Source organism: Urocampus carinirostris, chromosome 16 (assembly GCF_059441175.1).
Source record: "Urocampus carinirostris isolate Australia breed hairy pipefish chromosome 16, RoL_Ucar_1.0, whole genome shotgun sequence".
NCBI classification, from domain to species: domain Eukaryota; kingdom Metazoa; phylum Chordata; class Actinopteri; order Syngnathiformes; family Syngnathidae; genus Urocampus; species Urocampus carinirostris.
In genome coordinates this window covers 14,791,561-14,819,167 of record NC_142364.1, presented here as the reverse complement: position 1 = coordinate 14,819,167, position 27,607 = coordinate 14,791,561, and the positions used below count along the sequence as shown (strand labels likewise).

Below are 27,607 nucleotides of genomic sequence, written 5' to 3'. Positions count from 1 at the left end.
TCATCAGATTTAGTGATTTCCGAGTGAAACTGATAGTTGGGTGAGCTTGGTCTTTATGCTAGAGTTAACTGAATAACTCTTAATAGGTTATGTTGTTACTGACATTACCAGGCATGGCAGTCAGTTATGTAACGTTAGTCTACCGTACATCTATTCAGACTGTTGTTCTCCATTTAATTTGAATTTTAAATTGCCTTTCAAGAAGACATGTTTGTTTTTGGTGTTGGATTTTGTCAAATAAATGTCCCCCCAAAATGTGACTTATACCCTAGGTGCGACTAATATAAGTTTTTTCCTTATGAATTATGCATTTTTTGGCTGGTGTAGCTTATAGTCCGGAAAATACAGTACAGACGCTCCCCTACTTACGACCATTTGACTTACGAAAAACGGTAGATATGAACACTTTTTCGGGATGTCAAAAAATAGCCAAACATTGCTGTTAAATTTTGTATTTTGTGTATCTTTTTTTGAGTAGAGGACAGTACTGAAGTTCTTCTTTCCGCCACTACCGGCATGTGGCGCTGTGAGAGGTTACCCAGCATCCACCCCGAAGAAGAAATCCGCTTCCTCTTCCTATTTTGAGTGTAAACATTCTGTAGAACTTTGATGTTTTTATTGTTTAATATCTCGTGCATCCATTCAATATGGTTGGTGTGAAGTGTATAGAAGAGGCGAGACATTTATTTTGAAATGAAAGTGGAATAAGAAAGCTGGATGTGGTTGAGAAAATGGTCGGAACGCTTTTTTTCGTCTACTTTTTACCACGGAGGAGGAAGTCGCCTAACTCTTGAAGCTCAGCTTCCAAAAGTAAGTTAAACTTAACTTTATTTATCTTTATGGAGCATATTATTTTATGAAATGTTTATTTTTTAGTACAAAACAATACAAGTTATTTATACAAGCGTTAAACATACTTATAGAACCCTGTCACGGTTGCCATGGCGCCCAATTGGCACCCGCCCGTGTGGCGCCAGTTGCAGCTTGTTGACAGATTGGCTCCCTGTCAGTATTTAAACTCTGTCCTGTCAGTCCCCTTTTGTCTGTCCGTCTACGAATCTGTTTTTACTTGGCAAGCCCTTTTTCGCCTGTCCCGTTTTTTTGCTCCTGTTTGTCTCACGCTACGATTTTGATCTCGACCACGTTTCCCAAGTCTGCTCTCCCGTCACGAATTACGACCTGTTTTGATCTCGACCACGTCTGTTCTCCCGTCCCGAATAACGATCTGTTTTTGATCTCGACCACGTCTACTCTCCTCTCCTGGCTTTCGACTTGTTTCCGATCCCGACCATGTTTTTGCTCTCCTACCCTGGCTACTGACCTGATTTTTCCTCTCCCAACACCGTCATCGCTCGCCACGGAAGTGCCACTTCCGCGTTCAGGGCGAGCTGCTCCCCGCGACCAGCTATCACCGGATCGTGTGTGCAATCCTTTCCCTTCTTTACCATAAAACTGTGAGAAACGTTACGCGAGTGGGTCCTGTTTCCATTCTGGTCGTGACAGAAACCTCAAACATACAAAATATAGCACCGAAGCAACTTACAAACGATCGTCCGGAACCTATTTTGTTCGTGAGTAGGGCAGCTTCTGTAAACATTTTCAACAAGAGTGGGTCACCTCCAACTTTTTCATACGTCCCCGAAACCAAGATTCACCTCTTATAAATATCGTATAAGGAAAATCGATGTAATCAATAAAGTTCCTGGTTCAAACGACCAACGCAAATATTTGATAGGCCCAGAAGTTGTTAAGGAGACTTGTAAGAGCCTGATTGTGTGATTGATTTATGGCCGCTGTCTTTCCCGTGACAGCGTTTTTTCTCTGGTAGATGGACGATGAATGGCCCGCTGTCAGTTTTAACTCCCCAGGTTTCAAATGACCTTTCAGTCTTCCTCCTCTTCCTGTCCTTCTTATCTTCCCAAACCGCCTCCCCCCGCCCAATATTCTTCGCTTCCATCTTGACGTCTTTTGCCTCACGCTACAATTTCCTTGACCCGTATCCAAATTGTAGGTTTGGATTTTCTGTAGATGGGGAGCTTGACTTGCAATCGTTGGTGAAAACACTAGACTGAATAAGTTGCTTCCGTCCATTTTGTTATTAAGGAATTCATTCATTCGTACATATTAGTCAAAATCTGAACCCTTACATTTCCCATTGTTTTGCTCTTTCTTTCGGTGCTGTTTTGGTGTTTAGGAACTAGGTTGGCGTTACAGGAGGAGCTTCTATTAGTCTAGTGCTTCTCAATTATTTTCTTTCATGCCCTAGTATTGTTATTCATATTGATGGTAACACGAAACCTCCATCCATGCCGAATCTACGTCTTTCGGCACATTTTGTCGAGAAAAAACACAAAAAAGTAAGCGTCCTAAAAGCGTAAATTAGTTCAAATGTCTTGAAGTGACAGCTTCATTTATTTGGCTTTGTGCTGTCCGCTGCCAACATTTTTAACATAGCAAGCACACCGGTCTTTGCTCATTTCCCTCCGTGGTTCTATATACGCTTCGTCAAACTTCCTCGTTTTAGTTTTCAAGAAGACTTTTTATCGTTTCTTTACCCTCTTTGCCTCTCTCCGCATCTGTGTTGGATATGTTTCCTCATGGTGTCACTTTTCGGTCTGACCACTTCGCGTCTACACTTCATACTCAATGCTAATACCCTGTGCTTAATTCCCTGCATGGAGGCTAAATGCAAACAAAACACTCAATGAGAGCGACACTGCGCCCTAGTGTTGAGGAGGTGCTATTGCACTTGGTTTTCAATCTCTCTCAATTCTAAACGTAGCGCTTTTGGTACCATTAACAGCATCTTGCATTTATTGAAGTGCACTGGCTTGGGGGAAGGCAAATCTATTTAAGTCTTGTCCTATATAAAAGTAGTTTTATGGTGCTGTGATTGTGCAAAATAAGGGTATGAGACACAAAAGTATGGCTTTTAGCAGCTTTTTGGTGACAGGGAACTAGGTTGCCATAAGAGGAGGAGCTTCTGTAAGGCTAAAGCCATCTAGTACACGTAAGTGTGGCTTTTAGCACAATTTTGGAGCCAAGGAACTAGTTTGCCGTAAGAGGAAGAGCTTCTATGAGTAAAACTGAAGTCATGTCTCGTATAAATGGAGCACTTTGAAATAATGGGAAGTAAATTACCGTAAATCCCGGACTATAAGCCGCTACTTTTTTCCCAAACGTTCAACCCTGCAGCTTATTCAGAATTTTTCTAACGGCCACCAGCGGCGCTCGAGTACAAAAGGTAAGATTTAGACCGGTGGAATAAATGCGCAGAGGAAGACTGCAACTTTTTGGCTTGTGCATAAATGAAATTAGCGTAAACATACACTCATCATGCAAAATGCAAAAAGAAAGTCACATAAAAAAATCCACCATCACCGTCGGGTTCCGAAAAGCCGGTCTACTGCGTGATGGAGAGGAGGGCACAGAAACAGGAGTGGATGAGAGTTCCAGCGACAGTGATAGCGCGAGTCCGGCTGCGGGAGCGTGGGACGCCGTCTATATGACAAAGTTTCTTTCCGACACTGAGGAAGACGACTTTGATGACTTCAGTTCTAAGGAGGAAGATGAGGATGGTTTACCGTGATTTTTACAAGTACGGTAAGTTTTTTTAACAGACCCGTTTACTGTTTTGCTAGCGTGTTGCTACCATTAACTGCCCTGTCACAGGCACGGTTTGGGATGAAAGTTATATTATTATTATTAAAGCTTTGAAAACTCTCTCGGTGTACCGTCTTTCTTTGTAAATATGTGTAACCCATGTGTAATATGTATTTGACACTGTATATTTTTGTAATGTATTTATTTGTATTTATTTTAGACACTTATTCTGATATGTTTTGCACAGGCGAATGAAAAAGAAGGGGCGGAACAAAACCGGTTTTCCTCTTAAAATGTGGTGGGTGCGGCTTATAATCAGGTGCGCTCTATAGTCCGGAATTTACAGTAGTTTGAGGAGAGGCAAATGTATTTCAAAGATCTACTATAAGTCTTGTCCAATGTAAAAGTAGTGTTATGGTGCCTTGCTAGTGAATGCAAAAGCCATCTGTCTGGCCTTTAGCACCGTTTTCATGCCAAGGAACTAGGTTGCCATAAGAGGAGGAGCTTCTATAAGGTAAAAGCCATCTATTAGACAACAGTTTGGCCTTCGGCACCATTTTGGTGACGAAGAACTAGGTCGCCATGGGAGGAGGAGCTTCAATGGGTCAAACTGAAGTCCCGTGAAATATAAATGTAGCGCTCTGGTACCAGGCTTGGGAAGTAACAGAATACATTTAAGAGCGTTGTGTAATCAGGATACAAAAAAAGTAGTATTTTGTTACAGTTATAGAAAAGAAAGACTGTGATTGGCTAATCGCGTTTGAGGGTGGGGGTTACCCAAGGGGTCAATTGAGAACCTCTGGTTTGAGGTAAAGCAAATGTATGTTTAATACAAATTTAGTGAATTGATGCCCACTTGTGGCGACAATTTAACCTTAAACCTTTTGAGGAGGCGGGGCATACGTTACTCAAATTTTCATTAAAGGCAAGGAGGACTTTACCTTGTTGCTAGGCAGAATCCAAGCATGCTCCAAAGTCGCTGCTAGTTGCTGGCTAACCAGGGGAAGAAAAAAAAAGGCAATAAACCAAATATTACGAGGGTAATTTCCTTCTTTGACAGAGTGCCCCCAAAACATTTTTTACAAGCGTGTGATAAACCCCGGACGGCAGAGGTAAGGCAAACAAGCAAAAGCAACAAAAGCGCATTTATAGCGTCCCTCAAATGAGAAATCGTAATTTTACTGTTTTAAAATAAAAAGGAGTAAATGTAACGGCGACTTTGATGTCGAACAGACAGTAGGTGGTTAAACATGGCCGCCAGCTGTCCTCGTAAACGCCACCCGGTGGCGGAGTTGACGGGGATTTTTCTCGTAAAGACAAAACCCGTCAAGAAACATGTTGTAAACGTTACCGGTTATTACGAACAAAAGGCACCGATCGGGATAGGTGAGTTCAAAAATATTTTGTTGCCACTGGCAAGAGTCTAGCGATAAATTTACAAGTAGTTTTATACAAAGTAATAAAAAATTGCATCGCTAAATCAGTTTACGACTTTGTTTACAGCCACAGCAGCCTGAGAACACCTGATTCTGGGAAGCTAAGCAGGGTCAGGCCTGGTTAGTACTTGGATGGGAGAAACCTGGGAAATACCAGGTTCTGTAATAGGTCATTTGGCGCACGCTCTGCTGTAACAGCACTGACTGAACCCCCACAGGACAGTTAGTGAAAGCCTTAGAGTAGTTTAGAACTTAAAGCTACTTTTTTGTTACCCAATAGCACAAAGGGCTAAATATTTCATATGAAGTTCCAAAAAAAACAAGTTACAACCGCACTATGTTATTACTAGGTTGTTATTATTAGTTATAAGTCAGTTGGTTTAAAATAGATCGGGTAAATCATTGAAAAAAACCTGCATGTTTATAAGTGCACTGAGTGTTTTCGTTGGTTGGATCCCTTTATTTCCTGTGGTGTGTCTTGGCCAAGTACAGGCTGGTAGCGCCAATCCCTCTCCAGGGCGACACGTGTTTCCACCCGGTCTCGAACCAGGGACCTTTCGCGTGCAGGGCGAATGTGCTAACCATTTCACCACAGAAACACACTGAGTAGTTCAGATACAAAAGAATCTCTGAAAAACTGATCAAGTATTTGATGACACGGATTCAGTCGATGATTTCTCATGCCAGATGGAAATCGAGTTTCCTAGAAAATCACAATGAATCCACATAAGATAAATCAATAAATACATCAATGTTGAGACCCCAGTCAGAGGGGTACTCAGGTGTTCTTATGGGGCTACCTGGTGCATGTAGGCACCATGTTGGTAAACCTTGGTTTAAAATTTAACAATTAAAAAAAGTCCATTGATGGTAAATGTAAATAATGAATTCAAAAATCGACTTTAACAAATAAAAGTATTAAAAAAAATTCATATGAAAAAAACAATGTAAAAATAAATACAAATTCAATAAACCTGGATGATCAAAATCATACTACAGACGCTACTTACGACCATTCGACTTAAAAAAAAAATTGGGATGTTGAAATATCTCCAGACATAGATTTTCTCTTGCGTGCACCTTTTTTTTGAGTACAGGACAGTACTGTAGTGCTTCTTTCCGCCACTATCGGCGTGTGGTGGCGCTGTGAGGGCTCACCCTGCATCCACCCTGTAGAAGAAATCTGCTTCTTCTTCCTAGTTTTTTGTAAGCATTCTATACTGTATCTCCAGTGCGCTAAGAATTTTGACATTTTCATAGTTTAATATCTCTTGCATCTATTCAAGATGGTTGGTGTAAAGTGTAAAGAAGAGGTGTTTCTTTTGAAATGAAAGTGGAATAAGAAAGCTTGATGCGGTTGAGAAAACGGTTGGATCGCTTTTTTTCGGCTACTTTTTACCACAGAGGAGGAAGTCACCTAACTCTTGAAGCTCATCTTCCAGAAGTAAGTTAAACTCAACTTTATTTATCTTTACAGAGTATATTGTTTTATAAAATGTATATTTTTTAGTACAAAGCAATACAGGTTACTTATACAAGCAATAAACATACTTATATAGCACTGAAGCAACTTACGAACAAATTCAACTTACGAACGATCGTCCGGAACGTATCTTGGGCAGCGTCTGTTTGGAAAACGCTTGTTCAAATTCTAACCTTCACCAAACAATTCAGACGTCAAACAAGGTGACTATTTGCAGAAGCACTTTTTCATTTTTGCGGTAGCAACCTATTTCTTTCATCAAGACAAATCAATCAAAACTTCCCTGGGGGGAATTGTGTCATCATTAGAAGTATTAAACACAATTTCAGAGTCAGCCAAAAAGCTGCCGTGCTATTTTACTGCGCCGTTAAGAGAAAAAAAAAGCTTTCATGTGAAACGGGAAACTTGTCAAACGAGAAAAGACGCCGCCCAAATACGTCAAGAGTTTGATATAAAGCACCGATTATGTCCTAAACGATTATGCACCTTTGCTAATTCATGCTGGAGACTGCCAAACGTCAACCTTGCGTGACTCTCAATTAGAGTCGGCTAAATTAGACGAGCTTTCTTTCAAACTCTCTCTCTCTCTCTCTCTCTACCACCAAGGCTTAGGCAGTCCTACCATACCACTTTGTCGCCCCCTCTAGGTACTTATAGCAACAAAGACAAAATACACAACAGCCGATTTGGTGCTGGGACAAATTCTTTGAACGCGCCGTAGAACAGGGGCGTCAAACTCGTTTCATTTCGGGGGCCACACGATAGAACAGTCTCTCGGGGGCCGGACTAGTAGATTGAGGAGAAAGAAAAAAAAAGAGAGAAAGAAATAAGAGAAAGAGAGGGAGAGGAAAAAAGAGAGAGTGTGGGACAAGGAAAGAGAGAAAGGGAGAAAAAAGAGAGAGAGAACATGAGAAAAAAAGAGATACAGAGAGAAATAGTGAGAGAGGGGCAAAGAAAAAAAGAGAAAGAAATCCAAAGAGAAATAGAAAGAAAAGAGAAAAGTAGAAAGACAGAATAGCAACGCAAGAGGGACAGAGAAAGAGCGAAGAGAGGGAAAAGCGAAAAAGGAAGGGAGAGCAAAAGAAGGTAAAAAGACAGAGAGAAAGAGACAAAGAGGAACAAAGAAAGAGAAAAAGAGACAGAGAGAGAGAGAAAAAGAGAGGAACAGAAAGAGAGAGATACGGAAAGAGAGAGAGAACATGAGAAACAAAAGAGATAAAAAGAGAAATAGTGAGGGGGAAATAAAGGGAGAGAAATAAAGAAATCCAAAGAGAAACAGAAAGGGAAGATACAGAGAGAAGGGTAGAAAGAGAGAAGGGGAACGCAAGAGCGAGAGAAAGAAAAAGAAAAGTAAAAAAAGGAAGAGGGATCAAAAGAAGGTAAAAAAACAGAAAGAGACTAAGAAGAACATAGAAAGAGAAAAATAGATAGAGAGAGAGAGAAAAAGGGAGGAACAGAAAAAGAGAGCGAGAGAAAGAGAAAGAGAGAAAGAAATACAACTACAGCGTCTTTGTGAGAGGCACCTTACTTTGGCAACATCAAGTGGACATATTTCAACCTGCAGCTCGTTTTTCTCTCGCGCTTCCCTCAGCGTTATCTCGCGGGCCGGATTCAATCCCTTAGCGGGCCTGATCCGGCCCGCTGGCCGCCTGCTCGACACCCCTGCCGTGGAATATCTCTGCTCATTTCTTCCATCAGCTACTCTCACTTTAACGGTAGATCCAGCAATTTTCCAACCACTCCAAAAAACCATCCGCCACATTCACTTTGACTTCTTGTGTAAATAAATCCCATAAGGTTGTCAACCAATTCCTTTGCTTGTTTTACATTTTTTTTAAATGAATAATTTTTGGCCAAATTAATAAACTGCAAATTTCTAATACTTAAAATAAATATATAAAGTTGAGGGTTTTTTCCCATTCCAAATAAAATTTTGACCGAAAAACTAAATTTTGTGGTGGACCTCTAGCGTCCTCTGTTGGGTACTCTGCCAGTAACTAACTACGATTAATGCCCACAAAATATATCCTAACACAAAGTTAAAAACCCTTAATTGTTTATATATTCAGGTCAATAATCTGTACTGTATACATTATAGCAGGGATCGGGAACCTTTTTGAGTCAGAAAGCCATAAAAGCAAAATATTTAAAACTTTACTTTGGAAAATAGCCACAGCATATATTTTGAGACAAAACTGCTAAACCCGCGTTACAGACACAAGCTTATTCTTCAGCACAATTTATTTCACTTTGTCACATTAAATGATTTACCGTAAATTCCGGACTATAGAGCGCACCTGATTATAAGCCGCACCCACCACATTTCGGAAGGAAAACCGATTTTGTACATACACAAGCCGCACCTGTATATTAGCCGCATGCGCCCACATTGAAAATACGCAATACAAACACGAAATTAAACCATACCCGATATAGTCCAAAAAACAGCCGGCAAAATGATCGGAAAATGGTACCGGTACTTAAGATTTAATGCAGACCTGCAGAGCCCGGGTGCCCGTTGAAAGTAATCCAAGGAAAAAAGTGTATATTTCCAAAGGTAAGGGTGGGAAAAATATATATATCCACTATTGTCGGCCGCGTCCACAAACACGTCTCACCTTTACTCCACTTCCCGTCAGCCCGCGTTTGCCCCGCCCCTTCCTTTTCATTTGCCCGTGCAAAACATCAGAATAAGTTTCTAAAAAAAAATACATTACAAAAATATACAGTTGCAAATACATATTATACATGGTTACACATATTTACAAAGAAAGACGGTACACCGAGAGAGTTTTCCAAGGTTTAATAATAATATTATAACTTTCATCCCAAACCGTGCCTGTGAAGGGTAGCAAAACGCTACTAGTAACACGCTCGCAACACAGTAGACAGCTCTGTTAAAAAAACATACTGTACTTGTAGTAAGCACGGAAAACCGTCTTCATCTTCTTCCTTATAACTAACGTCATGAAAATCGTCTTCCTTCAGTATGGGAAAAAGACTTGTCATATAGATGTCATCCCATGCTCCCTTATTCAAAAACACGCTAGCATTACGCTCTCAAAGTAAAGTTTACGTGTTGCTGGGAAGTTTCCTTCTATATCAGACTGCTCGATTGCGTTTAGCTTGAAAGTTGCGTCATGTGCCTTTCTTTTTGCAATTTGCATGATGAGGATGTGTCTATGCTAATTTAATTTGTGCACAAGCTAAGAAGTTGCAGTCTAAATCTTACCTTTTGTTCTCGAGCGCCGCTGGCGGCCGTTAGAAAAATGACATAAATTGGCCGCATCGCTGAATAAGCCGCAGGGTTGAAAGTTTTGGAAAAAAAGTAGCGGTTTATAGTCCGGAATTTACGGTAATCTAATTTATGAGATAAGAATAATGCCAAAGCATGGAAACAATTTTGTCTCCGAGCCTGACGTATTCATGAAAATACCATATATGGCTCGCGAGCCATAGGTTCCCAATTCTTGTATTAAAGTAATTCATTTGATGAGAGTCTCACTTTTAACGTGCCCTGCCACGCCGTGGTTTTCGCGGCCTTCCGGTTGCTGTCCGCTCTGCTGTTGACCGAACTGGTAGAGAATCCTGAGCTCTCCTAAGTGGCCCCGTGGGAGAACATCAGGGGTCCACTCAATAATGAAGGGGTTGAGGTCCTCTGGGTCATCCAAGCAAGGCTCTGGTGAGGTCAGTATGTTTTTAAATGAAAAGAACGCTGATGCGAATGAACTCACCAACTTTGAGGAAAGTCCGAAGCTCCGTGGGGCACATGGGGAGCGTCCCGTCCGTCCTGATGTCGTCCGACCCAGATTCAGATGGAGGGTGAGGAGAGTGAAAGCGGGAATAGGATCCGTCCGTGTTACGGACAAAACATTGAGTGAGCTCTAACTCCAACTACAGTATAAACGACAGCAGTTCAGAAGGTAAGCCAGGTTGACCACATACAGTCGTATGCAAAAGTTTGGGCACCCCTGATCATTTTCAAGATTTTCCTTTATAAATCATTGGTTGTTCAGATCAGCAATTTCAGTTAAATATATCATATAGCAGACAAACACGGTGATATCTGAGAAATGAAATGAAATTTATAGGATTTACAGAAAGTGTGCAATAATTACTTAAACAAAAGTAGGCAGGTGCATAAGTATGGGCACCCTTATTGTTTTATGGATTTGAATACCTTTAGCAGTAATTATTGGAACCCAAAATTTGTTTGGTAAGCTCATTGACCCTTTACCTGCATAGATAGATGAAGCCAATCATGAGATAAAAAAATAAGAGAAAGAGGGAGGGTAAAGGAGAGAGGGCAGGACGAAGAAAGAAAAAGAGAGAGAGGGAGAGAGCGGGACAAAACAAAAGATAAAAAGTCATGAGAGAGGGAAAAAAGAAAGAGAGAGGAAGAAAGAAATCCAAAGAGAAATAGAAAAACAGAGGGAGAGAAAAGACAAAAGAAAGCGCAAAGCGTAGGAAGAGAGAAAGAGAAAAGAGAGAAAAGGAAAAAAGGAAGTTAGAGCAAAATAAGTTAGAAAGCCACAGAGAGCGAAAGAAACAAAGAGCAACAAAGGAAGAGAAAAAGAGAGACACAGAGAGTGAAAGAGACAGAGACATAGAGTGGGAGAAAAGGGGTGAGAGAGAGAAAGAGAGAAAAAGAAATACAGGTACAGTGTCTTTTTTCGAGGCACCTGGCTTTGGCAACATCAAGTTGACATATTTCAACCTGCAGCTTGTTTTTCTCTTGCGCTTCTCTGAGTGTTGCCGGATTAAAAACCCTTAGCGGGCCTGATCTGGCCTGCGGGCCGCCTGTTTGACACCTGTGGTTTAGGGGAAGAATACAAAAAGCTACCTAAGAGATTTCAGCTGTCAGTTTCCACTGTGAGGAACATCGTGAGGAAATGGAAGGCCACAGGTACAGTTCTAGTTAAGGACCGTAGGGGCAGACCAAGGAAAATCTCAGATAAGCAGAGGTGAAGGATGGTGAGAACAGTCAAACTGAACCCACAGGCCAGCTCCAAAGACCTTCAACATGATCTGGCTGCAGATGGTGTCACTGCGCATGGTTCAACTATTCAGCGCACTTTGCACAAGGAGATGTTGTATGGGAGAGTAATGCAACAGAAGACTTTTCTGCGCACATGCCACAAACATTCGCTTGAGGTATGCTAAAGCACATCTGGAACAAGCCAGCTTCCTTTTGGAATGAGGTGCTGTGGACTGATGAAACCAAAATTGAGTTATTTGGGTATAACAAGGAGCGGTGGCATGGTGGATGAAGAATACAGCATTCCAAGACAAACACTTGCTAACCACAATAAAATTTGCTGGTGGTTCCATCATGCTGTGGGGCTGTGTGGCCAGTGCAGGTACTGGCAATCTTGTTAAAGTTGAAGGTCGCATGGATTCCAGTTTGTATCAGCAGATTCTTGCGTAGAATGTTCTAGAATCAGTGACAAAGCTAAAGTTGCGCCAGGCCTGGATACTTCAAGACAATGACCCCAAACACTGCTCAAATTCTACTAAGGCATTCATGCATAGAAACAAGTACAATGTTCTGGAATGGTCATCTCAGTCCCCAGACCTGAATATTATTGAAAATCTGTGGTGTGATTTAAAGCTGGCTGTCTATAATCGGAAGTCACCAAATCTGACTGAAGTGGAGATGCTTTGTAAAGAAGAATGGTAAAAAATACCTTCAACCAGAATCCAGACCCTCATTGGAAGCTACAGGAAGCGCTTAGAGGCTGTTATTTCTGCAAAATGAAGATCTACTAAATATTGATGTAATTTTTCTGTTGGGGTGCCCAAATTTATGCACCTGCCTACTTTTGTTTAAGCAATTATTCCAAACTCTCTGTAACTTCTATGAACTTCAATTCACTTCTCAGATATCACTATGTTTGTCTTCTATTTTATAAATTCAACTGAAATTGCTGATCGAATGATTTATAAAAGAAAAGCTTGAAAATGATCTGGGGTGCCCAAACATTTGCATACGACTGTAGTTGGTTTTAGGAGACGCATGGTTACCTCAGGGGTGTCAAAGATACGTTTGACATGTGTGATGTTAGTGATGTGCCAGGTGAACTTGGCGGAGGAACCTTGAACATTATTCCTCACCACCTCTGAAATGAACATTGAGACATATCACGTTTCGGCTGAACCAAGATAGCGACCCCCCCCTTACCTGTGGTGAAGTTGTGAAGTGTTTTTTTGGTGACCAGCGACAGGCGATGCTGCAGAGCGTTGAAAAAGGATTGTGGGATGTAATACACCAGAGGTTCGGCTTTCCCTGTGAGGAGTACTACATATTTATATATATATATATATATATATATACAGTGAAGAAAACTATTTGAACACCCTGGTATTTTGTTATTTCTCCCACTTCGAAATCATGGAGGGGTCTGAAATGTTTATCATAGGTACATGTCCACTGTGCGAGAGATAAACCAAAAAGAAAAATCCATAAATCACAGTGCATGATTTTTGAATGATTTAATTGTGTGATATAGCTGCAAATAAGTATTTGAACACCTGAGAAAATGAATGTTAATAATTGGTAGCCTTTGTTTGCTCTACACAGGTCAAACATTTCCTGTAGTTTTTCACCAGGTTTGCACATACTGCAGGAAGGATCTTGGCCCACTCCTCCACACAGATCTTCTCCAGATCAGTCAGGTTTCCGGGAGGTTGCTGAGAAAGACAGATTTTGAGCTCCCTCTAAAGATTTTCGATTGGGTTCAGGTCCGGAGACCTGCTTTTTATAGAGCCACTCCTTGCTTTTCCTGGCTGTGTGCTTCGGGTCGTTGTCGTGTTGGAAGACCCAGCCATGACTCATCTTCAATGCTTTGACCGAGGGAAGGAGGTTGTTCCCCAAAATCTCACAATACACGGCCCCAGTCATCCTCTCTTTAATGCAGTGCACTCATCCTGTCCCATGTGCAGAAAAACACCACCAAAGAATGATGCTACCACCCCCATGCTTCACAGTAGGGATGGTGTTCTTCAGATTGTACTCTTCATTCTTCTTCCTCCAGAACCCTTTGTGGAATTAGGACAAAAGGGTTCTATTTTGGTGGGTCTCATCTGATCACAGAACTTTTGCCCATGACTCCTCTGTATCATCCAAATGGTCATATGCAAACTTAACAACAGCCTTGACATGTGCTGGTTTAAGCAGGGAATCCTTTAGTGCCATGCATGGTTTTAAACCATGACATCTTAATGTCTTACCTACAGTAACCTTGGAAACGGTGGTCCCAGCATCTGATTCAGGATGATACATGGAGTGCAGGTGGACATCTAATGGCGGATTATAAGGTTTTTCAGGGTCAGACTTCTAGATGATACACAGGTGTTCAAATCCTTATTTGCAGCTGTATCACACAAATAAATTGGAAAAAAATCATGCATTGTGATTTCTGGATTTTTCTTTTTAGTTTATCTCTCTCACAGTGGACATGTGCCTACGATGAAAGTTTTAGACCCCTCCATGATTTCTAAATGGTAGAAATAGCAAAATAGAAGGTTGTTCAAATGTATATATTTATATATATACAGTATATCACAAAAGTGAGCACACCTCTCACATTTCTGCAGAGATTTCATCATAATGTTTAATTGAACAACACTGAAGAAACATCTCTTTGACAAAATTAAACGTAGTCTGTGTAAAGCTTTTAGAGCAGTGTCAATTTATTTTCCCCTCAAAAAAAGTTAGTAGCTAAACCCATGGTAACAAAAGTGAAAATTTCCTGAAGTTCAATATTTTGTGTGGCCACCATGATTTTGCAAAGCACTTAATTCCTCCTGGCCATGGATCTTACCAGAGCCTCACAAATTGCCACTGGAAGGCTCTTCTACTCCTCCGTGACACCATGACTGAGCTGTGGGATATTCGAAATCCTCTGTTTCTCCACCTTCCGCTTGGGGAAGATGTTTTATTGGATTTAAATTTGGAGACATGCTTGGCCAGACCATCCCCTTTACCCTTAGCCCCTTTTAAAAAGCTTTGGTCATCTTAGAAGTGTATCTGGGGTCATTGTCAGGGTGGAACATTGCCCAGCAACCCAATTTCTGGAGGGAGGGGATCATTCCTTGTACTACTACATGCTTGAGTTCATATTTTCCGCTGCTTCAGTTGCACTCATGCAGCCCCAAACCATGACATTCCCAACCCCATGCTTAACTTTAGGCACGACTCAAACATGTTTGTACTCTTCACCTGGTTGCCGCCACACAGGTTTCACACCACATTAATAAATTAATCTCATCAGACTAGAGGATTAGTCTCGTCAGACCAGAAGATATCTTTTCAGTAAGTTGACAGACTTCAGTTCATTGTGTCAAAGCAATGCTTCTTCAGTAATGTTCTCATAAACATTATAATAAAAAGTGAAGGGTGTACTCACCATTGTGAAATACTGTATATACAAAATGACAATTTCTATCAAACGTGTCCCAGTAAACTAGTAAAGGGAATATCCGATTTCGGTACCGTTGCGCGGGTAGTGCAGGCTATGATTGATCCTCTCCGTGACGCCAGCCAACCATTGGTAGAAAGTCATAGACAGGGAAACTTCGTCTTCTACCTGTGCTTCATCCAGGCGCAATTTTTTGGCTTTGTGAAGACTCTTGAGTGGTTCCGTAGGATGGGGAGGAGTTTGTTCGAAAGGAACGGGGAGACTACCGACAGGTGTGGGCGAAGGAGCTAAATGAGAAAGAAGCCAGTTTGATTAACAGTTTAAACAGAAACAAATATTGCTTTTTAATACAATGTGGGTGATAATTTCCCATTCGGAACATTTCAAAAGAGTTTCCGTGATTCTGTGTGTGTGCCTTGTACAGCCTCGCCTGCTCAGTTGTTGTTTTCAATAATTCATGTTGAATATTTTAAAAGTGTCATGGTTGCAATGGCGCCCAATTGGCACCGCCCGTGTGGCGCTAGCTACGGCTCGTTGAGAGATTGGCTTTTTGTCTATATTAAGCTCAGCGCTCTCTTGCTTTCTTTGTCAGCCCATCAACGAACTTGCCCCACAAGACGTGGGTTCTGACTCTGTCCTGTTTTCCTGTTGGTATTTTCCAGTCCGGTATTGTTCCCGTTTATTTTTGTCCTCTTTAATTTCGGGTTCCAGTTTTGTTTCCGTCTGTTTTTGTCCTGTTTGTTATTTTCTCTAGTTTTTGTTCCCGTCAAGTTTCTCCTGTTTATTTTTGATATCCTGATTCGTTATCTATCTTGTCTGTCCCGTCCCATATCGACCCCATCCGTCCGGTATCAACTCGGGCAATTGGAATCGATCTCGTCAGTCCCTGGCTTCCTGTCTTTTCACGCCAGACCGGCTACCTAACGTGCATGACTCCCCATTTCCCATAAAATAAAGGCTTGTGTGAGAACGACACGCGATTGGGTCCTGATCCTATTCTGGTTCTTGTCAAAAAGCAAATAATTCAAGCTGTCCAACTTAACTCATCAGTTGCCAATATTTGCCATTTTAACTCACTTTTGAAAGCCAACACACAATTTAGTTCTGTAGCTATAAAGGCATAAGACATATCAAAAAGGAGATTGAACACTCGTCTTTCATTAGAAAAGCTAGATTTTACCATTGTTTAGTAAAATACCCGCTTCCAAGAAAATGTGTTTTTGTGAAAGAATGCATCTCAAGCAAAACTTCCTCTTCTGTGCTATTTTTTGCACTTGTGATACCTCCGATATCTAGACAATGCTTTCCATAAACACAAGGGCATGACCTTTGCAAGAATTCTTCAACGCTTGACTTTAAAGTTGCTTAATATAAAAAAAGTTCAAAGTTTAAATTAGTTGAAAGGTCACTGTAGAGTGAAAATAATAAAGGCTACTAATCAATTTCATGCAAAATGTTACATTATTATTAGTAATATGTTAGGTTATTTTATTAGTAATTAGCGCAAAAGGAACCTACTTTGATACGCATTTCTAAAATAACAACTTATCATTTTATTACTGTGTTGTTACTACTTGATTCTGTCTTATCTATCCATCTACCTTGGTCATATCCCTCGAGAGGGGTGACCGACAGAAGACAAACACATATACAAAAACAAAGAAAATTTAAAAAAAGGGAAAAAGTAGCAGAAAACGTACACAAAAAAGCTTCAAGTCTCTGCACCATACAACACTATTTTATTACCAGGTTAATTATTGGTAGTAGGGTTAAATAGACTCAGTCACTAAGAAATATATTTTACCGGAATATCACAATGACCCAGCACTGGTAAGCTATTATAAGAACAGGTACATGAGCACCTCAGCTGTTTTAGGGGGCACCCTTGTCGTGATTACCTAAGTGGAGCTACCTGGGGTAATCATCTGGCGCGCTGGAGTGCGCTTCCTGATTGGATGGTGTTCCCCACTTAAGCTGTCAGCGTCCAGAGATGGACGTTCGAGTGTACTCCTCGTATCTCTGAGTGTGACTCCAACATACAAGGTACCCACGATTTCTCTTGCCTGATTCATGCCTGCCTCTCGTTGCCTGACCTATTTCTGTTACAAGTTTTACGATCTACTCTCCCGCCCCGGCCACCGACTTACCCGCTACGTTGCACGTTACGTTTTTCATCACGGAGCTGCTTTCGACCAGCAAGAGCCGACGTCCCAAGCCTGTTCCAACGATCCTTGTCAATAAAAACTCTGAAACTGACGCAATTGGATCCGAGTGTCCGTTCCGGTTCATGACAACCCTGTTGCCCGCGCCCACAACATTGGAGACCCCTGGGTTAAAGCAACAAAAAAAAATCTGAAGAGCTGTTTGGTGAGCTGATCTAAAAGAGCCGGTTCTCTAAAACTAGCCGGGATTCCCATCACTCATAAATCACGTTACAATAATATACTTGTTAAGTTACACATTTCCCCCACTTTTTTAAAGTTTTTTTTGATTATTTCAAAGTGAGTACGTTGTATAACTATTGTTTAACTGTATTACAATGTTTGTAGGGCAGCACTGTGTCGCAGTGGTTAGCACGTGTGCGGCACAGTTCTGAGGTCATGATATCGAACCTTCCTGTGTGGAGTTTGCATGCTCTCCCCGTGCTTGCGTGGGTTTCCTCCGGGCACTCCGGTTTCCTTCCACATTCCAAAAACATGCATTTCAGGTTAATTGGCCGGTTAATTGACCAGTCCGAATTGTCCCTAACCCTAGCATGTGAGTTGTCTGCCCCCGTGTGCACTGCGAATGGCTGGCAACCAGTTCAGGGTGTCCCCTGCCCACCGCCCGAAGATGGCCGCAAAGGGCTCCAGGATTATTTTCCAAGTGAAGTGTTTACACAAATTATTTTTTTCTACCTAGTCTGTCTGGCTGTGAGTAAATAGGGCACCAATTTTTGTGATAAAACCCTATTCGTTTCTACGTTTTGTAGGCGTGACTTGTTTACTGTGTTGTTGCCTTTCATAACTAGAGTATTTATACAAGAGTTTACAAGGGCACACATTCATCAATCACTGCATACCTGTAGTCCCTGATTTGATGAAAGCTGTGAATTCTGACGTGAGTTTCTCATCACTGGCAAAGGCGCAGACGCAGGCATAGAAGTGGAGGCAAAACTGCGAAGCGTCCGAATTGTCCGTGATGCACGTTGTCGGGTCCGTCCTGCAGGTGCAGTGAAATGCTGCCTGTTGTGTGGAGGCAACCGCCTCTCGTGTTCTCCTGGTTCCTTTTGCCACCTCTGGGGCTCCCGCGACGATAGTCAGGTGGAGAAGGCCCAGAGGGTGCCGAGAATCAGGGTGGCATTTGACCACCAGCGTGTCCCTGCATACCCGCTGCACTAGCGGCCCCGGGGATTCGGTGGCCAGGCTCCATAGCTCCTTTTTGGCCTGCATAGAGGCTGTCAATAACTCCAGGGAAGAACTTTTGACGCTTAGAGGGCTTGCAGAGCGCCGGCAATCCATAGCCGTTTTGACGTGGAGGCAGACGGTGTCTGCTGAGCCAGACCGATCAGGCATCAAACCCTGGGCGCAGGCCGGCATGAAGCAGTGGCCCGTGTTGGTCTGAGGGAGAAGGGGGGCTTGCTCGCTGGCCTCAGTAGGAAACAGCTCCACAAAACCCAACTGGGCGCGTCCTCGTCCCCGGTGACACACGGAAAACACCTGCATTGGATGGAAACGGACTGAAATCACATTTATGGCATCTGAGAAAGCATGAAATAACAACAGCGCTGGAAAAGAAGCGGACAATAAAATTTGTCTATCTAGTGAATTGTTTTTTTCCTTATTCTAGAGCAGGGCTCAGGAACCTATGGGTCACAAGCCAGATGTGGCTCTTTTCATGAGTACATATAGCTCGAGGATAAAATGCTACTTGTGCAAATTTGATAAACTCAAAGTCGAGTTTGGTGCATGCATAGCCAAAGCAAGGCTGATAATACAAGCTGTTCTGTCGAGTATTTTATATATATATATATATATATATATATATATATATATGTAACCGTTTCAACTACAGGTTATAGTCAAGGTGTCACACCAACACACCCTGTCTTGGCTGTACGTCGCGAAGGAATTTTTTATATGGCTCCCGTAGGCTTCCAGTTTTGTTTGGTCTATGTTAGCGCCATTAGCAGGTGGCTAGCTGGCCAGCTGGCTCATTGCTTTTTCTCCCGACTGGGTTCGTGCTTTTTGACGTAGTCGTTTTTTTTTTGCCGTTGGCTCCCGGTCACCCTGGCTGCTTACTGCATGTTTTCGGTCAGCCAGACCCCGTTTTTCCAGCGATTAGTCCCGGTTAGCCATTTTTAGTAACCTGCCAGCTAGCCTGTCGTGTGCCAGCTCGTTTAGCACCTTGTTAGCTCTCAGTGGGTTATTTTGGCCAGTTCACCCCATTTTGCCTGCTCGCAATTTGCTGTACCAGTGCTGCACCCACATGCGACACAAAGCCTAGGCATTCTTCACAAAAACGACCAAAACTTAAAACACTCAAAACCTTTTGGACTAGTTAATATGTAAACCAATAGGGTGACTGGTTTGCTAGGGTGCTGGTGTGCTTTACATGACGTCAGAGCTCAGGAAGTCAAAGACGAGACAGACTGTCTTCAAAATTCATTCTGTTGTAAAATAACTGGAATATAAACAATATGGGCAATAGAACAGACATTCATTTTATAAATGAAAAGTGTGACTTTTTCTTGGAAACCACAAGATTGTCTGGGTGACCCCAAACTTTTGAACAGTAGTATATTCCCCACTCACCGTAACTCCACCCCCTCCATCTTCATGTCCCTCCTTCCCGTCTCGCTCCTTGCTGTCCACGATGACTCGAACCACCTCCACGGCGCCTTTCTTGGAGGTGCTGTCTCGCAGCGATACCCCGCACAACTTGTTCTTGCAGCTGAGCGCCCGGGTGCCATTGTACGCGCCGCACCGGGGACACTTGCGGATGCCACGCAAGGTGGCCTTCCCCAAGTTGGAAAGGAGAGTCGAGGTCACGGTCGGCCCCGGCACCTTGGTGCGGACATCCCTCTGTTTGGCGGCAAGTGGAGTAGCCGCGATGTGTGGGACGATGGGAGAAGGCGCACCTTCCATTTTCGGAATTGTCAAGAACGAGGGGATTCGTTTCTGAAAAGTAGGGCAGAAATGATTACCGTAAATTCCGGACTATAGGCCGCTACTTTCCCCCCAAACTTTCAACCCTGCGGCTTATTCAGTGATGCGGCCAATTTATGTAATTTTTCCAGCGGCGCTCGAGTACAAAAGGTAAGGTTTAGACCGGTGGAATATATGCGCCGAGGAAGACTGTAACTTCTTGGCTTGACTAGCGGCGAGAAATCTTTCACTAAAACTGGCCGCATGCGCAAGGCAACTTTTTCGCAAGCTTCCAGTGGATCCTGAGAGCGTGGGGAAGCATCAAAAAATCCACCATCACCAACGTGTTCCGAAAAGCCGGTCTGCTGCGTGACGGAGAGGAGGGCACAGAATCAGAAGTTGATGGGAGCGTGGGACGACGTCTATATGACAAAGTTTCTTCCAGACACTGAGGAAGACGACTTTGATGGCTTCAGTTCTAAGGAGGAAGATGAGGACGGTTTACCGTGATTTTTACAAGTACGGTATGTTTTTTTAACAGACCCGTTTACTGTGTTGCGAGCGTGTTGCTAGCGTGTTGCTACCTGTCACAGGCACCGTTTGGGATGAAAGTTATATTATTATTATTAAAGCTTTGAAAACTCTCTCGGTGTACCGTCTTTCTTTGTAAATATGTGTAACCATGTATAATATGTATTTGCAACTGTATATTTTTGTAATGTATTTATTTTGGACACTTATTCTGATATGTTTTGGACGGGCGAATTGAAAAGAAGGGGCGTAACAAACGCGGGCTGACGGGAAGTGGGGACTGGTAAAGGTGAGTGTTTGTGGACACGGCGGACAATAGTCGATATATATTTTTCCCACCCTTACCTTCGGAAATATACACTTTTTTTTCTTTGGATTACTTTCAACGGGACCTGGACTCTGCAGGTCTGCATCAAACCTTAAGTACCAGTATCATTTTCCGTTATTTTGCCGGCTGTGATTTTTGGACTGTGTACTTTAATTAAGGAAATTCCGTTACAATCGCGGGACTTAAAGTCGGGTCTGGGTTAATTTTGTGTTTGTGTTACATTTTATTAATGTGGGCGCATGCGGCTTATATACAGGTGCGGCTTGTCTAAGTACAAAATCGGTTTTCCTTTTAAAATGTGGTGGGTCCGGAATTTACTACAGTCGACACGTTTTTCCAACAGAATGAGGTCACTTTATATGAATAGCATTATTGCTGAGAGTCACTCATGCGCAGTGTTGGCCATGTTACGTTACTCACAACTTTTTCCAAAAAGTAACTAAGTTGGTAACTAATTTGCTATATTAAAGTAACTAGAGAAAGTAACTAGTTTAAAAATTAGTTGTTTGTCAAAGAATTTGAAATTTTCTGAGCAAATTCGAATCACCGCGGTGACGTCTTTGTTCACATAAAGAGATGGGAATTCCGACCGTATTTTTGGGCTTTTCTCACTTAAAACCAAACATAAAGTGAGGTTTGGATTTAATAAATGTTGGTAGGACAACGCTACGCTGTTGACATCCATGAGTACTTCCTTAAACATGAGTGCATTTGCATGTGACATTGGGTGTCCTCTTCTGCACATGTGGACCAGTTGTGGCCCTCACACAGGAGATTAGGACGCATAGAAGTGGCAATTATTTAGAAATGTGAACAATCTCACCAAAACATCGGATTTAACTCAAAAATCGGAATTAAGCATTAAGGTCTGCATTGTGAAACTAGCTGCACCATTTTTCTTCTTCTCATTTTTTGGGCCAGTCTTTTGAGCGATTTTTGGGTACTTGTATTAGCAAGTTGACAATTATGTCAGCTCCCTTTAGGTGGAGCTAATGTCATGGTAAATAGACGCACCAACAAGTATTTTAAGACATGTATTTTTGCTTATTTTTTGAAACTATATATCTTTGTAATCAATGTTTTTTACCACCAGGAGGTGCTTAGTAGTACACACTGTCCCTGTAAACTTTCATATTAAGGCGAAGGCCGCAAAGTATCATCATGTGGGTCGTGATTTTAAGACCCCTGATTTAGTTGTCCTTTCCCTCCAACTCATGGCATATCCATCGCATTGCTTTTTGTTTTGGTTTTTACCTTAATAATTAAGAGTAACGGAATACATGCAATACAATAAAAATGTAATTGTATTTCGTTACAATCACAGAAAAAAAACTATGTTATCAAACTACAGGTGTATTTATCAAAAATAAGAATTACTTTGAAGGATTAGAATTTGATGTAAAAGCATATTTGTGTTTAACACCGTAGGGCAGTGTTTTTTGAGCGGAGGCACACTTTTTTTAGTCGAAAAAAATCTTGAGGCACACTGTGTCGAAAATATTAATTCAATTTTTTCAAATTTTAAAGCTTAAATGATCATGTCGCCTACATTGACAGCGTAACATTTTTATCATTGTATGTGGTCACCGTGGATCTGGAGGTAATACAGGTTATTTATTTTGGTCAATAATTTTACAGTAATTTGGGATTTTACTTTATTTATCACTTTTATAAGTTTTACTAGATATTTATTTTCTTTTTCTCAAAAATAATAGTACAAAAATAATAGCAAAAAGATCTGCCAGAACGACTTTTTATTTTACTACATTAACTTTCTCTGTTTTTTTTTTTAAACAAGAAATTATCAATCCAAATGAGTACAATTAAAAGCAATATTTTTACACTGACTAATTGTATTATTTCTATTGGAGTACAATCTTGATCAGCTTCATCAAACAATAGAGGTTATTCATAACATTTCCCTGTCAACTCATAATTCATATATAAACGGTAAAAGAATAGGAAACTGCTGCCAGGTAGATGAATGTTAAAGGTTTTTGGCTGAACACTGGAATAAAAAGAAATCTACTGAACAATGGCCTTCTTTTTTATGGAAAGATAATCTCGGGAAATTTCCTGCGGCACACTAGACAAGGGGCAGCACGGCGGCGCAGTGGTTAGCACTTGTGCGGCACAGTTCATGTCATGGGAACCTGTCGTGGGTTCAAATCCAGCTCCAGACTTCCTGTGCGGAGTTTGTATGTTCTCCCCGTGCTTGCGTGGGTTTCCTCCGGGCACTCCAGTTTCCTCCCACGTTCCAAAAACATGCATTTCAGGTGAATTGGCCGGTCCAAATTGTCCCTAGGTGTGAATGAGCGAGTGAGTTGTCTGTCCCCGTGTGCCCTGCGATTGGCTGGCAACCAGTTCAGGGTGTCCCCTGCCCACTGCCCGGAGATGGCTGGGATGGGCTCCAGCCCCCCCGCGACCCTAATGAGGATAAGCGGTACGGCTGATGAGATGAGATGAGAGACACTAGACAAGGTCTCCCGGCACACTAGTGTGCTGGTTGAAAAACACTGCCTTGGGGACAATGATGAAGTCCGGTGTGTGTTGGTTTTACCTCTTTTTATTCTTATTTTTCGTTCACGTTAGTTTTGTTTCCATTTGCCATCGCCGCTCACTCCTCTCTCTTGCTGCCTTTTCATTGATTCCACACAAAAGCACGGTTGTGATCACTCTCAGGACCCCCTGCAGCTGCCCCAGTATGACCAAAAACTTGAGAAAACTCACAAAAGTGCTACATAGTTAAACTGCAACTAACACATATGAACATATAAATAAAATTACATTAAATAAAATCATTGATACCTGGGATCGTGTGCCCTCTTTCACAGCAATCGCTTGGAAATTTAGAAAGGGAGCATTTGGTGTGATTAAAACAATATTGGGTTCTTAATGTCCTCTTAATGTGAACTAAAACAGTGCATATTTTGTCTGCCATGTGAAAGAGAAAGTTTGATTTTTGCTCAAAAACTATACTTAGGTGGGTAAAATGTGAGTCCAGTCATGTTTATTTAGCACATTTTTGTTGGACTACAAAATCTTGGTTTCCATTCTTTTTCAAGGTTACATTGTTCATTTATCTTAATTAATGAGTAATTTTACTTAGATTTAGTAAATTTTGTCTTTTATCAGCATATTTGGTATTGGAGTAATCCAAAAGTAATTGAAAGTAATCAAGTTACATCACTGTAATAATGTGGTATTCGGATTATGTTACGGTGTTCTGCCATTATTTTCCTACTCGGGTGAATTTTCCTACTGGAGGCTAATTCGACTATGACAGTAGTCAAGTCATGTTTAATTGTATAGCCCATAATCAAAAGGACTCTCAAAGGGCTACACACTACTATTATACCATCCCCTGATCTAAAACCTACATGAGGGCAAGGAAAAACTCAAAAACCTCAGGATGAGGAAAATTAAAAAACCTTGAGAAGGGACCGCACATGACGTAATCCCCTTCCAGGATGACCAGGCCAAGATGGATGTTGTAATAACAATTAATACACAGATATCATTAAAATGAAATATAGGCCATTCATAAGCTATACAATACAAGTATGTTTTAAGCCTAGATTTAAACAGTTTCACTGAGGTTGCATTACAGCCCCATTGGAGAACACTCACGAACCTGCGGATTTCTTCTTGGCTCTTGGGATCACTAGTAGACCTGCATTTTCAGACAGAAGAGACCGAGAGAAACGCTCGGCTTTACTTTGTGGCTTGATAACTGTCCTGAACAAATAAAAAAGGCCGATACGATATCTGTCAAAGACGATCGACCTGTAGTGTGCACAGCAATGTGTATGGTTGGTTGGTTGGATCCCTTAACCACTAGAGCACAGGTGTCAAACAGGCGGCGCGGGCCAGATCAGGCCCGCTAAGGGATTGAATCCGGCCCGCGAGACAACACTCAGAGAAGCGCAAGAGAAAAAAAGCTGCAGGTTGAAATATGTCAACTTGATGATGCCAAAGCCAGGTGCCTCGAACAAAGACACTATACTTGTATTTTGTTCTCTCTCTTTCTCTTTTCCACCCATTTTCCCCCACTCTTTGTCTCTTTCACTCTCTGTCTTTCTTTTTATTTTCCTTTGTTGCTCTTTGTCTCTTTCTCTCTCTGTGTCTTTTTAACTTCTTTTGTACTAACTTCCTTTTTCTCTCTTTCTCTCTTCCTACCCTTCATGCTTTCTTTTCTCTCCTTCTGTCTATTTCTCTTTGGATTTCTTTCTTCCTCTCCCTTTCTTTTCCCTCTCTCTCTTTTTCTTTCTTTGTACCGCCCTCTCTCCTTTTCCCTCCCTCTTTCTCTTATTTCTTTATCTCTCTTTTTCTTTAATTTACTGACAGAATGTTTGTTCTATCGTGTGGCCCCCGAGTTAAAATGAGTTTGACACCCCTGCACTAGAGTGATAGGGGCACCATCTCCCACAGTGTGTCCTACGCAAGCACAGACCGATAATATAACATTTTCATTATTCGCGTCTATTTAATATAAAATATATTCAATAACACATGTTTAATAATCTCGCCCAGTTGCAAGGAAGGGTAAAACACAGGCGGCATCTTTGCAAAGAAAGAAATTTTGTGAGCCACTAAAACGGCGCTTTTGTGTGACTTCTTTGGCTCTTATACTTCGCATATACCGTATTTTCCGCACTATAAGGCGCACCTAAAAGCCTTTATTTTTTTTCAAAAGCTGATCATGCGCCTTATAATACAGTGCGCCTTATTTATTGAACAAAATTAATTCGCAAAGTCTTGCAACTAACTTGCCGCCGCCGACTAGATTTTCCCCCGAACGCCAAGTAGTCCGCGGTGTATGCTGGGATTGATTTACCGGCTTTTCATTGGCTAACCAATGTGTCAATCATCATTTGAATGGATCACTATTGGCTAAAGTTATTCGGAGGTCAAGGGGAGGATCCTTTTTATCATTTACAGGCTGGCATTGGCTTAAACGGCAAAACAACGCCTGCAATTGGCCGAAAAAGATGAATGCGTATAGCACGTGGCTGACGGCATAGAGAAAGCATTTTTTTTCTATTCTGTATTTGTAAATATTTTATTCTCCTGGATTTACTACCCTCACGGATATAAGAGGACATTGGCTGCACATTATTATGAACACAACGACTTCGGTGAGCTACTCCGGGTTTTATATTGTCCCTGTATCTTGTTTCAGACTGAACTCAATGTTTCTGTGATAAGCGGTGCAGATAATGGATGGAATGGAGTGTCTATTTTTTAAATTAAACTCAATTCCAAGTGTTTATTGTCATATGCACAGTAAAGTTGCGAGCGAAAAAGAAAATAGAAACTAAGGAATGTGTGGCATTTCTGGAATCCCAAGACTTTAACCTTCCGAATGATGGAACGATGCATTTGAGTGACATCGTACGGACACCGCATCCGCACGTGTTCTCGACACGTATTTGCGTCTTTGCAAGCTTTGGGAATGTTAAGGGGGTAATAAGTTCGACTGAACTATCTGACTGTTTTGTCCACGTTCCCATTGTAGCGCCTTATAATCCGGTGCGTCTTATGTATGTCAAAAATAGGACCAAAAACGTTTTTTTCGGGGCACGCCCTATAACCCGGTGCGCCTTATAGTGCGGAAAATACGGTACTAAAATTGGAACGATACGCCGGTCCACATACTTTTTTAATGAAAGCAGGTAAAATGGATGAAAATAGTGGCTCCAGTTCACATTAACATTAGCTTAGTTCACACATAAGTTAGAAGCATTGACTTTCTTTGGCTTGCACACACCTTTAATACTGTTATTATTATTGAACCAAACAATACTAACAATTATTAATGAATATGTGTTATTGAATGTATATATTATATGAAATACACGCGAATAATGAAAATGTTAAAATAGCCTCCGGTAGGAAAATTCGCCCGAGTAGGAAAATATGGCAGAACAATGTTTTTTAACAAGTAACGGTATCAGATTACATTTTAAAAGTAACCCTCCCAACCCTAACCATTAAATATACAACAGCGTGACACTATGGGTTTAAAACAATTATGTTGCCATTATATTGCTAATTTTAATCAAGGAATTAATCGTAAATTGATGTTAGGTTTGAAGGTAAATTTCTCAAATTGTATCCCAAATTTCCAAGCACGGAAAATGCCAACGAGAATCAAACTTCGAACTAAATAACTACAAAAAAAGGCACCATAGTTAATAACTACTTAACGAAATATATAATATTACATTGAATTACGTCACATAAAATGACGCGTCAATACCTGGGAACCTTTTGGTTAAAGAGGACTCCGTGTTTGCCCCCACAAATGTTCGAACGTCGCCATTGCTCCTTACATTCAACACCCGCATTGCGCCTGTAACGGCCCTTCGGATTGGCTGTTAACAGAAAGGAGGGCGGTTACTATGTTTAATGATGCATCTTGGGATTTGTATTTAATCTGATCTTTTTCGGGTGAGAGACAGCAAACGCTGTTATACTTGTCAACGTTTTCCCCGTATTGTAAACGTTTATTTTTTAAATCTACGTTTACGTATGATAAGCAACGCTACATTTACTGCCAGTGGGGAAAGAACTAAGATGCTGAAAAATTACTCTGTTCAATTGATAGCTAAAATAAACTTCATCTCATCTCATGAGCTGCACCGCTTATCCTCAGTAGGGTCGCGGGGATGCTGGAG

At 41.5% G+C, this 27,607-nt stretch overlaps 1 protein-coding gene and 1 non-coding gene across 5 annotated transcripts; both read right to left on the bottom strand.

The window, feature by feature from the left end:
- Nucleotides 1-4,577: 4,577 nt before the first annotated feature.
- On the bottom strand, nucleotides 4,578-27,305 carry c16h2orf42 (chromosome 16 C2orf42 homolog). Of its 4 annotated transcripts, none has more exons than XM_088356189.1 (9): nucleotides 27,190-27,305; nucleotides 19,736-20,101; nucleotides 18,004-18,640; nucleotides 15,017-15,229; nucleotides 12,704-12,808; nucleotides 12,547-12,641; nucleotides 10,257-10,416; nucleotides 10,028-10,201; nucleotides 4,578-4,596 (listed from the first exon to the last, which is right to left on the bottom strand). In XM_088356189.1, the coding sequence occupies exons 2-9, from the start codon at nucleotides 20,066-20,068 to the stop codon at nucleotides 4,586-4,588; spliced, it is 1,728 nt and encodes a 575-aa protein (XP_088212315.1). In that variant the 5' UTR covers nucleotides 20,069-20,101; nucleotides 27,190-27,305; the 3' UTR covers nucleotides 4,578-4,585. The 4 variants fall into 4 exon arrangements, with proteins under 4 accessions (XP_088212315.1, XP_088212314.1, XP_088212313.1 ...); XM_088356188.1 differs by lacking the exon at nucleotides 4,578-4,596 and adding an exon at nucleotides 24,562-24,600 and having other exon boundaries at nucleotides 9,470-10,201; nucleotides 27,190-27,267; XM_088356187.1 differs by lacking the exon at nucleotides 4,578-4,596 and having other exon boundaries at nucleotides 9,470-10,201.
- On the bottom strand, nucleotides 5,566-5,638 carry trnaa-ugc (transfer RNA alanine (anticodon UGC)). Its single transcript has one exon. It is a non-coding gene; the product is annotated as a tRNA-Ala (tRNA).
- Nucleotides 27,306-27,607: the final 302 nt, after the last annotated feature.

Coding starts and splice junctions, on each gene's coding strand:
- c16h2orf42 (XM_088356187.1), bottom strand. CDS start 20,068: ATGGAAGGTGCGCCTTCTCCCATCGTCCCACACATCGCGGCTACTCCA. Junction 15,230..18,003: donor CATCAAATCAGGGACTACAG/GTATGCAGTGAT, acceptor TTTCTCATTTAG/CTCCTTCGCCCACACCTGTC. Junction 12,809..15,016: donor CCTGCACTACCCGCGCAACG/GTACCGAAATCG, acceptor TACTCCTCACAG/GGAAAGCCGAACCTCTGGTG.